Source organism: Aquarana catesbeiana, linkage group LG06 (assembly GCF_042186555.1).
Source record: "Aquarana catesbeiana isolate 2022-GZ linkage group LG06, ASM4218655v1, whole genome shotgun sequence".
Taxonomy (NCBI): Eukaryota; Metazoa; Chordata; class Amphibia; order Anura; family Ranidae; genus Aquarana; species Aquarana catesbeiana.
Window position 1 is genome coordinate 145,824,935 of NC_133329.1, and position 16,141 is coordinate 145,841,075.

The window sequence follows — 16,141 nt, forward strand, 5'->3', positions numbered from 1 at the left end:
GATTTCTGAGAGATCATTTCCCACGCGTTCTCATTGGATTGTGAACAGGGTATCTTCGGTCTACAGAAACCAGTCAACCATCAGAATCCACCCACCGCAATACAAGCCTGTTTGACACGTAGAGTGTATGCCCTGGCGTGTTCAAACATTCTGGTAAGCCTCCTCTACTCATGGTGGTGGTTTGATCACAGTCACTAATTTTCCCAAGGATTGACACGTTTTCCGATTGGAACTCTTTGGTGTTAGACTCCACTATTTTATCTTTATAGCCTTGGACCTTATACACTTGAATTTTTTTGTTATGTGATATCATTATCAATAATTTCACATGTACAATTTTTATACATGGACACTATTCTTTATATTTATTCACTGTGTTAGTTCATAATAATTTCATTTACATTATTGATGGTTTCGGGTTTTTAACCCACTTCTTTATAGCGCTACACTTTTATTTATGATATCTCCTCAAATAACGAGAAGTGGACCGGGGGCAATGCCCAGCCAGATCTCAGTACATAGATATTAGGCAGTATTAGTCAGGGAAAGAAAGCTAGTACAGTGCAATCATACAAAGCAGGTGGTATGGCTTGGAGGCATAGTTTGGAATGCAGGTAAGTTGGAAAGCTAGAAACATATGTCAGCCATTTAATCCACTGCCCGTTCAGAACCTTTGCGCCGCTCCAGCCAGGCAACAAGTTCCTCAGGATCTTCGAAGAAGAGGACTCGACCAGTATTCTCCACTCTGAGACAAGTAGGGAACAACATGGAGTATTTAAGATGCTTGATTCTTGTGTGTCGTTCAGCTTCCATGAAGTTCTGGTGGCGACACTGGACCTCCATGGAGAAGTCTGGAAAAATGGCTTCTTTGATATTCCTGAGCGGTATATTGCCCTTCTCCCTAGCAAGTCTCAGGGCCACATCCCAATCCTTATGGTTGAGAAACTTGGCTATGAACGTGCGGGGGGGGGCTCCCTGGGGAGGGGGGGTCTGGCAGGCATGCAGTGTGCTCTCTCCACTGCAAGGGTTGGGGGTTGGGGAGAAGGCCTCTCGGCCATAAGTAGTAACGAGCAACTGCTCCAGGAATGTGGTTGGGTCCTTACCTTCTGCCCCCTCAGGGAGACCGATAAATCGGAGATTGCACCTCCTGAGTCTGTTTTCCATGTCATTCTGCTTTGTGAGTAGCTGGTTAATCTGCAGTTGCATGCGATCAGACCCTGTCAGCAACGGCGGGATGGCATCCTCCACAGCACTCAGGCGATTCTCAGCCGTTTTGACTCGATCAGGAAACTTCTGCAAATCCTGCCAGATTAGTGAGATATCCACCTTCACCTCCTCGATTTGAGCAGTAAAGTTCACTGACAAAAGGCCCCTGAAACGTGTTTCTTTTTTTTTTTTTCTTCTAGATACAGTATCACTTGATGTTACATATACAAATGAAACTATGTGAAAAGTCTTTGTGGGATTGGATTGAAGAGAGGAATGAATGTTACAGGAGAGGAGATTCTTCAAGTAAGTCTAAACAATATTAAAAAGATCTGTTTGTTTTTATGAGCTTATTTGTTTTTTGCTGCTTCTCTTTACATAATTACATAGTAGGTTAGGTTGAAAAAAGACACAAGTCCATCAAGTCCAACCTATGTGTGTGATTATATGTCAGTATTACATTGTATATCCCTGTATGTTGCGGTCGTTCAGGTGCTTATCTAATAGTTTCTTGAAACTATTGATGCCCCCCTGCTGAGTCCACCGCCTGTGGAAGGGAATTCCACATCCTTGCCACTTTTACAGTAAAGAACCCTCTACGTAGTTTAAGGTTAAACCTCTTTTCATCTAATTTTAATGAGTGGCCACAAGTCTTGTTAAACTCCCTTCTGTGAAAAAGTTTCCTCCCTATTGTGGGGTCACCAGTATGGTATTTGTATATTGAAATCATATCCCCTCTCAAGTGTCTCTTCTCCAGAGTGATTAAGTTCAGTGCTCGCAACCTTTCCTCATAACTAATACCCTCCAGACCCTTTTATTAGCTTTTTGCCCTTCTTTGTGCTCGCTCCATTTCCAGTACATCCTTCCTGAGGGCTGATGCCCAGAACTGGAGAGCATACTCTAGGTGCGGCCGGACCAGAGTCTTGTAGAGCGGGAGAATTATCGTTTTATCATTGGAATCTATCCCCTTTTTAAAGCATGCCAATATTCTGTTTGCTTTGTTAGCAGCAGCTTGGCATTGCATGCCATTGCTGAGCCTATCCTCTACTAGGACCCCCAGGTCCTTTTCCCTCCTAGATTCCCTCAGTACTTTTGGCAAAATTATGGGCATAATCTAAGCACATCCATAGGCAGGTGTATCACACCACTATCTGCTGGTGGCAGTCCATATTGACAATTTTGCATTTGCTAATACAATCCATTATAAGCCAAATAATCCAGGAAAGTCAAGATATGATTCCAGTTTGTTTGGCGTAATTTTGTGAAACTGAAAATGCCCTTTCTTTATCGTACATCATGGGACACAGAGCCTAAGTAATTACTTAATGAGTTATGGGCCACCTTCAGGTGTTGACACTGGTATACCCAATCAAGGAAGTTCACTCCCTATATACAGTGGGGACGGAAAGTATTCAGACCCCCTTAAATTTTTCACTCTTTGTTATATTGCAGCCATTTGCTAAAATCATTTAAGTTCATTTTTTTCCTCATTAATGTTCACACAGCACCCCTTATTGACAGAAACACACAGAATTAATTACATTTTTGCAGATTTATTAAAAAAGAAAAACTGAAATATCACATGGGTCTTAGTATTCAGACCCTTTGCTTTTGATACTCATGTATTTAACTCAGGTGCTGTCCATTTCTTCTGATCATCCTTGAGATGGTTCTACATCTTCATTTGAGTCCAGCTGTGTTTGATTATACTGATTGGACTTGATTAGGAAAGCCACACACCTGTCTATATAAGACCTTAGAGCTCACAGTGCATGTCAGAGCAAATGAGAATCATGAGGTCAAAGGAACTGCCTGAAAAGCTCAGAGACAGAATTGTGGCAAGGCACAGATCTGGCCAAGGTTACCAAAAAATGTCTGCTGCACTTAAGGTTCCTAAGAGCACAGTGACCTCCATAATCCTTAAATGGAAGACATTTGGGACGACCAGAACCCTTCCTAGACCTGGCCGTCAAGCCAAACTGAGCTATCGGGGGAGAAGAGCCTCGGTGAGAGAGGTAAAGAAGAACCCAAAGATCACTGTGGCTGAGCTCCAGAGATGCAGTCGGGAGATGGGAGAAAGTTGTAGAAAGTCAACCATCACTGCAGCCCTCCACCAGTCAGGGCTTTATGGCGGAGTGGCCCGACGGAAGCCTCTCCTCAGTGCAAGACACATGAAAGCCTGTAAAAAGTCCACCTATGCCTTTCTTCCATATATTAAAAATTGTAATTAATTAAAATCTCCTCTAGAGGAAGTAAAGATACACATACCTTATTACGTTGTTTCTCAGCAGCTCTGTCCAGCTACAACAGCTTGTGTTGTCCCAGTTGCATGAGGGGGTTTGAATTGAACAAAATGTCCCCCCCCCCAAATTGGAGAAACTAAGGGGCTGGGGGTACAGCAATGTAAAAGCTGTACTACATCATTTTGGGTAGTATTGCATATTTGGCAATGTGTCAGCGCTAAACTGATTTACACTTAATGAGAATATAAGTTTCGACAGCTAAATAAATAAATATATATAATCTCCCCCCCCCCCCCCCTCAAGGGGTGCGGCACAGCTTTTTTTTATACATCAAGCAGACCTTTGTTCTGGTTTGGGAGGTTTAGCAGCAGCAGTTTAATAACATTTTATTATGTTTTACTTGCCTGTTTAAAGCTTGTTGCGCCCATACAGTGAAACTGCCAGGAGCGCCAGATGGCGGCAGCCTCCTCCTTCGGGTCTGCATTACAGTCCCAAATGCGTGCCACGCACGAGGGCTAAAGTTAATTTGAAAGGAGGAGGTCAGATCACTGAAAGGGGACGTGGTCTAAGACAGGTGCACATACTGGGAAGTAATAATCAGGCTCACACCTGAAGTCTCTCATATAAAGCTGACTCTCTTGTGACAGAAAGTCTCTATCAAGAGCAGCTGAAGTGAAGAGGCTATGACACAAGAGCGCTGGGTCAAGTAAACGGTGTAAACAGGCATTTCCAGTACAGGAAATACAATTGTTATTCAGCATCAGAAATTGATCTGTATGGTGACATTATTGCTAGACTATTGCTCAGCAAATAGTATATTTGTCTTAAAGTGCCTTTGCTTTTGTGCTTAGCATTGTGACTTTGTGATCAGAGCTACCACAAGGGTGCCAAAATGGTGCCAAAAATACCACCCCCTGGGAACTCCATTCATGCCTTCACAGTGTTATCCTCTCTGGAGATACCAGATATGGTAAGCCAGGGTGAGTCATTGGAACCTATTGGTGGTGCAGCTGCTTCTCAAACTTCAGCCCCTGTATACATGACTGAAGATGCATCTTCCTCTGCCCTGCAGGGATTAGAAAGAAGATTAGTGGCTTTAATTGCATCCTCCATCCAAGGGGATAGGAAGCGTGCTAGATCCCCCTTCCCCACCTCAAACTCTTTACCAAGGGAACAGTGGGAAGAGGATGAGGTATTACCCTCAGGCGATCACGTAAAAAAACAAGACGATTTTTTCCTCTGCTGAGGAAACACCATTTGATGAACCTTATGCAACCTCGCAATCTGAGAGATTGGTGGTACAAACTCTTATGGAGATGGTTCGTTCCACTTTCATGCTACCCCTAAAGGACCAGTTCCTAGTGGCCCTTAGGGAGGTCCCTGCACAACAGGCCCGTGAGTTAGTCGAACTACCAAAGGCGCAATGTTTTGCCATAGACACCATAAAAGACTCTATCCACAAAGCATCCCGCCTTGCGCTTGTGCTAAAACACATGTGTAGGACCCTGTGGTTAAAAAGTTGGTCAGCCGAAGCATCTTGCAAAAAAGCTTCTGACTAGTTTCCCTTTTCATGGGGAGCGACTATTTGGGGAGGATTTGGTCAAATACATCCAAATGATTTCTAGCAGGAATGGTACTCTTTTGCCCAAAAGAAGGTATAAACGTTATTTTATTTAAACGGACTCCTTCCCCTGTGCCAGTGGCAGCTGCCTCTAGGCAGTGGCGACGGCTTCCACCGTCAGACTCTAGAGGAGAAAACATTCAGCCCCTGTATACATGATTGAAAATGCGTTTTTTCTTACGCCCTGAAGGGCCTAGAAGGAAAATTATCGATTTTAACCGCATCCATCTCCAAAAGGATAGGAAACGTGTTAGATCCCCCTCCCCCAGCTTAGACCCCTTATTAAGGGAACAATGGGTAGAGGATGAGGGGTTACCCTCAGGTAAACAGGAAGAAAGGCAAACCGATGTCTCCTCTGCGGAGGAGACAACTGGAGTTGAACCTTTTTTTCAGCCTCGCAATCTGAGAGATTGCTGGTACAAATCTCTTACAGAGATGGTTCGTGCCTCTTACAAGTTACCTCTAGTAGAGTCAGCTGATAGCTCTGTTTCTTCTTAGGTTCCTTAAAACCTTCACTGCCTTTTTCATGCATTTCCTGTACATGTACAGATCCACGCAGAAATTCAACAGATCCAGTCTAGATCTAAAAGAATCCAAATCAGTTCCTGAAGATCCGCTCCTTTCTATGGAGTCGATCAGGTCAGTAGTTTCTATCCTACAAGGAGGAAAACTTCTGGCATCTATCAGCATCAGGGATGCATATCTGCATGACCATATATTTCCTGCTCACCAGAGGTTTCTGCGGTTCGAAGTAGAACAACAGCATTCCAGTTTGTAGCATTGCCCTTCGGGCCAGCTACAGCACCCCGAGCGTTCAAAAAGTGCTAGCCCCACCTCTAGCTTGGTTAAGGGCACAGGGCATAAATAGTCTTGGCATACCTAGATGATCTATTACTAATAGACCAATCGGTGTTCGGAGTAAGGTGTATGCGTTACCTGGAAATGTCTGGGTTGCGTTACCTGGAAATGTCTGGGTTGCGTTCTCAACCTAGAGAAGTCTTCCTTAAGACCGCTAAAAAAGCTGGAGTATTTTGGGTCTGATCATAGATACAGCCCAGAAAAAGGTGTTCTTGCCCAGGCAATAATCAACTCCATAAGAAAGTTGATGCGGATGGTCAGGTCAAAAGGAGATCCCTCCATTCGCCTTTGTATGAGGTTGTTAGGAAAGATGGTGGCTTCATTCGAAGCAGTTCCCTATGCCCAGTTCCATTCAAGACTGTTGCAAAACAGTATTCTATTTGCTTGGAACAAAACAATCCAAGCTTTGGACTTGCCAATGCGGCTGTCCCCAAGGGTGTCCCAAAGCCTCAACTGGTGGTTACTAAAGAATCTGCTAAAAGGTAAATCCTTCAGACCAGTTATCTGGAAAGTGGTAACGACAGAGAAGACAACTGTCCAAGGACAGTGTTCAAGAACCGAAAGAGCCTTGCCCATCAACATCCTAGAGATTCGGGCAGTGCGTCTGGCTCTGAAAGCCTGGACTTCCAGGTTACGAGATTGTCCTGTCAGGGTCCAATCCGTCAATGCCACGGCTGTGGCCTATATCAATCACCAAAGGGGGCACCAAGAGTCTCTCAGTGCAGAGAGAGGTGAACCATAGAAAGAAATATTCCGTGCCTATCAGCAGTCTTCATTCCAGGAATAGAGAATTGGCATGCGGACTACTTAAGTCGCCAGCAGATTATTTCCAGGTGAATGGTTTCTTCACCCCGACATATTTTCGGGCTGTTTGTCAAAGATGGGGGACTCCGGACATAGATCTTCTAGTGTCCAATTCAACATAAAGTTAGTCACCTTTGTGTCCAGAACAAAGGATCCATTCACATGCAGAACAGATGCATTGGCGATACCGTGCGATCAGTTCTCACTGATCTATGCATTTCCCCCTATTCGATTGCTGCCTCGACTTCTTTGCAGGATCAAGCCGGTAAGATAACCGGTAATTCTGGCAGCACCAGCATGGCCCAGAAGGTCATGGTATGCAGAAATCGTAAAGATGGCAGTGGAGGGTCCGTGGTCCCTTCCACTAAAGCCAGACCTGTTCTCACAGGGGCCGATATTCCATCCTACTTTATGAATGCTACATTTAACGACCTGGTTATTGAAACCCACATTCTGAAGAAACGTGGGCTTTCCAGGTCAGTTATCTCTACTTTGATATTATACAAGGAAACCAGCTTCCAGAACTATACATTATAGAGTCTGGAAGGCTTATGTTTCCTGGTGCGAATCCAAGGGTTGGCACCCTCGGAAATATATCATAGGCAGAATTCTTGCCTTTCTACAATTAGGCGTAGAGATGAAGTTGGCCTTGAGTACTATTAAGGGCCAAGTCTCAGCCTTATGAATTTTATTTCAAAGACCGCTTGCTACGCATTCTTAGTCCGGGGTTTTATGCAACGGATGATGCAGATTAATCCGCCAGTTAAATCACCTTTAAGCCCTTGGGACTTGAACTTAGTTTTGTCAGTGTTACAAAACCAGCCATCTGAACCAATACAGCATATTCCCTTAGTCCTTCTGACAAAGAAGCTGGTATTTTTGGTTGCTATATCCTCAGCAAGGTGGGTTTCGGAATTGGCTGCTCTCTCTTGTAAAGAGCCATATTTGATTATTCACGAGGACAGAGTGGTGTTACGCCCTCGTCCAGGAAAAAAGTGGTTTCAGGTTTTCACCTGAACCAAGATATTGTCCTGCCATCGTTTTTTTCTAAAACCATGTTCCAGGGAAGAAAAGTCACTACATTGTCTTGATGTTGTGCGAGCAGTGAGAATCTATTTAAAGACAACTGCTCAGATTCTTAAGACTGATGTCTTATTTATTCTGCCAGAGGGTCCTAAGGACAGGCAGCGACGAAATCCACTGTCGCTAAGTGGATTCGGCAAGTTATAATTCAAACTTATAATTAAGGAGTAAGATTCCCCCTTTTCAAGTTAAGGCACGCTCTACCAGGGCGGTTAGTGCTGCTTGGGCATTGCGTCACCAGGCCTCCATGGCTCAGATGTGTAAGGCCGCAACTTAGTCTTCAGTGCATACATTCACAAAAAGTTTATCAGGTGGATGTAAAGAGGTATGAGGATATCGCCTTTGGGCGCAGTGGTATAAGTCCTCAAGTCTGGGGGTACCCTGCTGATTGTCTCTCCCTCCCCTCAAGTAGCATTGCTATGGGACGTCCCATTAAGTATTTACTTAGGCTCTGTGTCCCATGATGTACGATAAAGAAAATAGGATTTTTATTACAGATTACCTGTAAAATACTTTTCTTGGCGTACATCATGGGACACTTCCCTCTTTTGGGATTTAAGAATATTGCTTTGCTACAAAAACCGATGTGCTCCTGGAAGGAGGAGGGGTTATATAGGGAGTGAACTTCCTTGATTGGGTATACCAGTGTCAACACCTGAAGATGGCCCATAACCCATTAAGTAATTACTTGGGCTCTGTGTCCCATGATGTACTCCAAGAAAATGATTTTACAGGTAAGCTGTAATAAAAATCCTATTTTCTTACAAGCCAGCAAGGCTTTCTGACAGTTTTGTCTTTTTATCCTGAGTGAGTTTTATTGAAAAAGTTAAATTTCACAGGTACATATCGAGGAAAGGATATGATTAAGCATGCAACAGTGTGCCATTAGACTGCAAAATCATAGAGATTTGAATACAAGATCTACAGTATCCAAAAATCTATTGCAGTAAACTTTGGTTCTGTGAAGTGGTATGGTCATGTATCTGACTGTTTTTTAAAGATGAACTCCGCCTTTCTTTTCACTAGAACTGAATAGAATGATCAGTCCCAGCAATAACACCTCAGTACCATGTTACTCTATTGTCTACAGATCCCCTGATATTCTGGGTTTAGTTGTGGCTTTGTATAATGTGGCTGTATATGCATCTGATAGACTCTGTCCCTTCCACAGCAACTTCCTGCAGCAGCTATGCACTCCCCTTTGTAGTCTTTCAGATTATGTAATTTCCCTCACAGCTCTGATGGTGGGTGGAAGTGAATACATCCTAATTGACCCAGTCACTCTTACAGGAAGAGTCCAAACCTCCCAAGTCCAACCTCACAGATCACAGCATTATTCAAGAAGAAAACCCCTTCATACACAGCCTGTTCTAAAAAAAAACAGTTGTGTTGCTGCTGGGCAGGGTTGAATGGATCACAATTAGAATTCAATCCTGCCCAGTTAAATATGCCAACCTGTGTGAACAGGGAGAGCCCCACCCCTCATATCCCACCCTCCCAGAGCCCTGCTCTCTGTGAAGTGATTCCTTTACATATGAATGAAACCCCTTCATAATAACCTCCCATAGCCCTTCTTCTGTAGTCTTGCAGTAAGCCATTATTCTTTGACATGCTGCAAGACCGGATTGACACAGGAGGACATATGACACATTTACACCTTTCACCAGCCACATGAAGGCCCAGAAACACCTACAGTAACCCTGGTACTCGCCCACATCAATACCCAGAACATGGATCATGGAAGATGTGTTATCCAGAATGGAAATGGCAGGAAACGGAAGTCAGGGAACTTTGAAATTCAGCCAGGAGGAGGAGTGACATCAGACACAGAAACCAGCTGTATACAGCTAAAGAAGGGAAGTTACACACAGACTGACAGTGTGGCTGGGGTTCACTCACATACACAATGCATCTGTTGTTTTGGGGAGGGAAAGCTGGAGTTCTTCCTTAACCACTTGACCTTTCAGAAGGTTTTACCTCTTTCTTGACCATAGCATTTTTTCTATACAGCACTCTGCTGCTATAACTGGCAATTGCGTGGTCAAGCAAAAACACTCTCTGCAAATCACATTTTATAATTTTTTTTCACACAAATAGAGCTAAATCCCAATAAGTGTGTATTAATTGTTTTGTGCAAAAGTTATAGTCTACAAACTATGGTGTGTGTGTGTGTATATATTCTGAAATTTACGCAGGTATAGATGCTGTAATGTAATTGTGGTTATCGGCAACTTATAGTGTGACTGTGATAGGGTGTGAGGCAATCTGGCACTGACATCACTAGTGACATTTACAGTGATCACTGATAATACTGTACACAAACTGTACTAATGACACTGGCTGTGAAGAGGATACCATATGGGGCAGTCAAGGGGTTAAACATGTGCCTAACAATGCGTAATGTGTGCTGCTTTTACTTTTCTGTCTGGCTGTTTTTTCTTCTTGCTTTGCATGGAAGTGAAACATCCAGATCACTGATCAATAGTGTACAGAGCTCTGTGATTGAACACAGGCGATCTGCATGTATCAGCCATGAATCATTGGGCGGGACATGCTGACAAACTAGCGTTGTGTCCAACCACAGCACGTAGTTCACAGGTATATGGGAATTTGTCCATGTAGACCAAATTTTTTTTTATTTTATTTTTTTTATTCAAATTTGCTAGGACATCTAGTTTCATATTTGTAAGTCTAAGTTCAGTCAAAATGATTAGATCATGTATAGACTTTGTTTTTACTTTCTCAGTCCACCAAACCAGGACTTCCTCTCTCTGATCTACCAAATTCTGTAGAAAGAAACCTACCAGAATTCTCCTCCCTTTATCTAAAATAGGAACAGGAACTAGGTGTGCCAGCTGACTAAATGGATTGGGTCAAGATACTAGCTCTAGCTCATAAGACTTCTATATTATTACATGCCCAATAATGAAATTATAGAATATTGTGCAGATGGTAGCGCTGCCCCGTTATCCTGCACAAAATTGATCCATCCATTCCTGATACCTGTTGCAGGTTTTTACAGGCCCCCGGTTCCATGGCTTACATCTGGGGTACTTGTCCACATATCATCCTCTTTTTGGAGAAGATACTACAGCTGTACGAAACACTAGTAAGTGACAAATTTTCAAATGTGCCACAAATCACAGTTTTGTCTGCTACCGGGGCCCTGTAAACAAATCAAAAGAAGACTATTGAGGCATGCATTGTGATTGCCAGACATTGGTGAAACCTGGAACCTCCTTGGAGGTTCAGTGCAGACCTATTTCCACTACTTTTATAATTTTGAAACTTTAATTTCTCAAAAAGTTTGGCGTGATGACTGCCCTGGGAATTGCTCATGCTGGTTGCCCTGTTGGTCAAGTCTTTACTTTGGATATCTTTGTTTTTGTAACCACCAAGTCTTGGATTATACAATACTTTCATCCCTCTTATCTGTTCTTTTATGTAAACTTTATTAGTGAATATGTGACAGTGTATTCTCTATTCTGTTAAAGATTTGAAGGATATGGACAAAGACCTCTAATCTGTTATTGTATGACTTGGATGCTGTCTCTTTATTACGATTTTGTATTCTTTTGTAATCCCTTGAAAGAAAAAAAAATGAATAAAGAGATTAAACATAAATTCAGTCAAAATAAAATAAAACTAAAAATCAGAACAAGGAACATGTACTGTAGGTTGTGTCTCTTGTACTGCTTTGCTCCTCTATTAGCTAAAATCTTCCCCCATAGATTCCCCCGCCCCTCTCACCATGACCACCATCATCATATTCTGGTGCAGCAGGGGGTTAGTAGAACTGAGGTAGCTGTCACAGGCGCTCATCAATAGTTCCCAGCTATACCCACCCTTTTGGCTCAGCTTCCTTATTCATTCTATGAATGGAGGATGGGTGGAAAATTAAAAGGTCTGCCTCCTGCATTCATCATTTTTCATTCATAGAAGAATGCTGTATGACTACAGAAGCTGTTGTAGTGCTTCTATGAATGGAGGAGCTGGGTGGAAAGGGTGGACATAGTTGGGCACTCTTGATGAGTGCCTGCCACAGCTTCCTCAGTTTTATCACCCTGCGTGTGTGTGTGTGTGTGTGTGTGTGTGTGTGTGTGTGTGTGTGTGTGATCTATGAAAAAGCATTTCAGCTCACAGAGGAAAAAGTGGCCTAAGCGATACTTCCTACTGACTAGTAGTTATATCCCTTGTGCTGATTTTTTATTTTTTTTTGTTAACTAAATGTAGATTTTACTCTATGAAACGAAAAGATGTTTTTTTTTTTTTTTTTTTCAAATTAAAAAAAAAAATATTTACATGGATGAATACCTGTGAACTATAGCCTCTTATATAATGTACTAGCTTATATTTCTATCTGTGTTATTTATGAGTTCTCCATGTGCTTTAAGTTATAAAAATTATAAAAGGAACTAGTTGGTTGACTGAAATGTCTTTATTAATGAGCAGTCCACACATTATTATTAAAAAAATCAGTAAAGTGTCCAATTCATTACTATGGTTTTCTTAGCATAAAAAAAAAAAAAACTTTTTTGCAGTATCCATTTCTATATCTCCTAATATTCTTAAAAAACCTTGCAGGGTTGCATTCTGAGAGTTGCTAAAGGCAAAGTGCACCTTTTTGTAAATAAAAAAAATTAACATCTTTTTGCAGGTAGAAAAATGTGCATTTATTATTTTTTTGACATTGCATCCGCAATCAGAAGATCGCGGGTGCAATGCCAGGATCCTGCAGACTCTCAGTACACTGTCTTCCCATATCTCTGATATGGGAAGGCAGTTATTGAATGGCAAAAGAATCAATGAACTACGAGAGTGCTCACCAGTTCCCTCCCCGTTCATTGAGAACTACAAGCCTTCAGCCACAATGGCTGATGGCACTTGTAGTCTACTCATTTACTGGAAATTGTGGAGCAAATACCCTGTCCACTGTCAGAGCGGGAAGCCAGTGCGTGCGCTCGCGTGGGGGGGGGGGGGGGGGTTATGGGAGAATGTTACATATGGGTGTAACATGCTCCTAAAGGTGAACTTATCCTTTAATGATTGCTTTGGTGTTCTACCATTGACTGGGTTTAACTTTTCCACAGGATGCTTTGGGTTTGTGGATGTGTCTAGCTCACTCAGAATATTCTACCAACTGTTGCAGGGAGTGCGATATATCCATTCCATGGGAGTCCTTCATAGAGATCTGAAGGTATGGTGTTTTCATGACTATTAATGTGCGATTGTTCCATACAAGAAGTATATTTTTTATTGAACATTATAAATGTAAAGATCAACTCTGGGAAATTTAAAAATGATCCCTTTTAGTGGGACTGCAGGGACTGGTCAGACAATGCGGAGGATTGGGTAAGTAGATCTTCTTTTCTATGTCCCCTAGAACTAAACTGGCAGTTAACCCTACAGTGTGGGCACAGCTCACTGCAAGGTATCATTTTTACATTTCCCAGAGTTGGCCCTTAATTGCAACCTTGGGTAGTCTTCTACACATTTTTTTACATTGAGTCATTTTTAAGATGCGCTGGTATATTTTTGCCCATGCACTTTATTTTTATGGTCCACTTATGGTAGATCTGATTTCTGGTGAGGTGGGACTTAATGGACCACAGTGTAGATTTTTTTTTTTTTTTTTCACTTATTGTCCACTTGTACTAAGTCAAGTGTATACGTAACTTGATTTGTGTTGTATAAGGGTCTAGGAGTCAAATACACAAAGCAAAAATAAGAAGTATATGAGGCAAACTTTTTATTCAACCGAAGTGCAATCTGTGTGGGGAGAAAAATGAGAGAGATTTTTTTTTTTCTATTTTTGGCTTTAGAGTGCTCTGCCCCTTACTGTCTGCGATAGAGAGATATTTCCTGCTTAGTTGTACCTAGGTACTTTGAAGTTGATGGCGAAAAAAAAAATTATGACTAGATTCTCTACAGTCACATAGGCACCCAGTCATGGAGAGGTTAATGTATTGCATACTGGTATTTGGAGACAGAAGGAAAGAAAAACAAGTATTGAGCAGTGTTTCACTGGTAGGACGTTGAAGGGCCCAGGAATCGATTAACCATGCATTTCCTCTAGTGTGAGCTTCCAGTGGCAGATACCACAGGGAGTGGAGTGGACCACCAAGTTTTATGGGTTCATCTTTGTTCATTGCACACTTGGAGAAGACTAGGTCCTGACTGGTTGCTGTCAATATGGATGGAAGACAGCAGTGCGAGGTGTAGTCCTTTTCAATAGCACAGTTGGAACTGATTGCAGTGCTTAAGATGGTGGCCTTTCACGTTTGGCACAAAATTATTTTTTGGGGGGGAGCGGGCAGCTGGTTTTGACAGGTTCCACCCGCTCGCCCACTTCCCGTCCAATCATCGTGGTTATAAGAGCGAAGTTTCGCCTCCCGTCTTGCCCTGCCTTCCTCCACAGACTTATGGGACACAACACAGGTCCCAGAAAGTTGCAGGATCAATCCGCAAGCAGTCACAGCCGGCTGTTCAGTTAGTGTGCTGGGAACTGAAGCCTGTTGAAGAAAACTGGCAGGTGAGAGTGCTGGAACTTGCAATAGGTGAGTGTCTGCTTATTATAAGTCAGCAGCTACCGCTTTTGTAGCTGCCAAGTTTTAATTTTTCAATATACGACTTAACCACTTTAAACTAAATGTTTCCTAAGAAAAAAAATGGGCGCTGCCATTGTTGACCAGAACGTAGTAGTTGGCTATTATGCTGACCCTCTAGTTTCAATACATTCTAAGTCCCTAATCTGGAACAAGAATACAGATCAGGAAAGTCAGAGTAAAATCAAAGCCCTTACCAGCATACTTCTTCTGTGGTAATGATTCAAAGTATTGAAGCCAGAAGGGCAGCATGAAAGCCAAATGAACAATTACAGAATGAGCAGTCAGCATTGGTAGTTTGCTATTTTCTCAGAGAAAAGGCTTTCTTTTAATTTAATATAGCTATCCTAAGTCATCTCTTTTAGGCACAGAGTTATGTGTGCCTAGCTATTACAATAAGCTTAGCTCACCCCTTGTTTGTTGCACTAAAATGTTTGTATGACTTTTTTGAGCAGCCAAGAAATATTTTCTTGCACGGACCAGACCTGCATGTACGCATTGGGGATTTTGGGCTCGCTTGCAGAGATATTTTACAACATTCAGACCACTGGTTAAAGAAAGAAGGGACCAATGGTGAGTGTGTTGCATTTGTATGTTGACTTGTACAAAAACCTATAAATTGGCTTGTGTGTATGTCTGTCAGAGTGTAATTATGGTACACAGCTTTGAGCTTCTTTATTGCAAAAAAATACTCCACTACCCTGCCAACCTGGTTTTAACCAATGCGTGCAACCAGATTAATAAAAGCTAAGTTCTGATGGTTTTCCATAGGACACATTAATATCATATAGTTTTTTTATAGTACCTGGCAGCTGGTAATACCATCTGCCAACACATAGTATTTCTCTTGATTTCCCTTCTACATGCTGCTTGGCGCACTACAGCATCTGAAACTTCCTAAATGCACACCCTTGTCAATAACCAGAATCTTTGCCAAGGCTGCAGCAGGAATCAGGAGTGCGAGTAAGTAAAGGCACCGGAGGGGAAGTTCTAGACACTAGAGGAATTTTTTTTCTTTTTGCCATGGGTATGCATTAATGGCTTTCCTATTCAGACAAGCCTTTTCTCCTAAAGTGTAACTAAACTCCCATTTAAAATAAAAACAAAACAAATCTGACCCTGAAGTCACTGACCTAGTACTGCTTCCTCCCCCACCATCTTTTATGGTGCTTATCTATTCCCATTCTTTTTACTGTCTCCAGCCTTTACACTTCTACATTGTAGGTTTAAAGTGATACTAAACACACACTTTTTAATTTACAGTGCCTTGCAAAAGTATTCACCTCCCTTGGCATTTTTTTTATGTTTTGTTGCCTCACAACCTGGAATTAACATGGATTGTTTGAGGATTTGCATCATTTAATTTACAGAACATGCCCACAACTTTGAAGATTTTTATATTTTTTTATTGTGAAGCAAACAACAAATAGGACAAAATAACAGAAAAAGTCAATGTGCATAACTATTCACCCCCCTAAGGTCGATACTTTGTAGAGCCACCTTTTGCGGCTATCACAGCTCCTTGTCGCTTTGGATAAGTCTCTATGAGCTTGCCACATCTTACCACTGGAATTTTTGCCCATTCCTCCTTGCAAAACTGCTCCAGCTCCTTCAAGTTGGGATGGTTTGCACTTGTGAACAGCAATCTTTAAGGCTGACCACAGATTTTCTATTGGATTGAGGTCTGGGCGTTGACTAGGCCATTCCAACACATTTACATG

General features: G+C 42.2%; 1 protein-coding gene across 1 annotated transcript in view; it reads left to right on the forward strand.

Moving 5' to 3' along the window:
• EIF2AK1 (eukaryotic translation initiation factor 2 alpha kinase 1) overlaps positions 1 to 16,141 on the forward strand; it is a 91,912-nt gene that overhangs the window by 64,023 nt on the left and 11,748 nt on the right. The window contains exons 10-12 of the mRNA XM_073591013.1: positions 1,407 to 1,512; positions 12,906 to 13,012; positions 14,876 to 14,993. Of these exons, the coding sequence (XP_073447114.1) occupies positions 1,407 to 1,512; positions 12,906 to 13,012; positions 14,876 to 14,993 (331 nt within the window). The remainder of the gene's footprint in view (positions 1 to 1,406; positions 1,513 to 12,905; positions 13,013 to 14,875; positions 14,994 to 16,141) is intronic.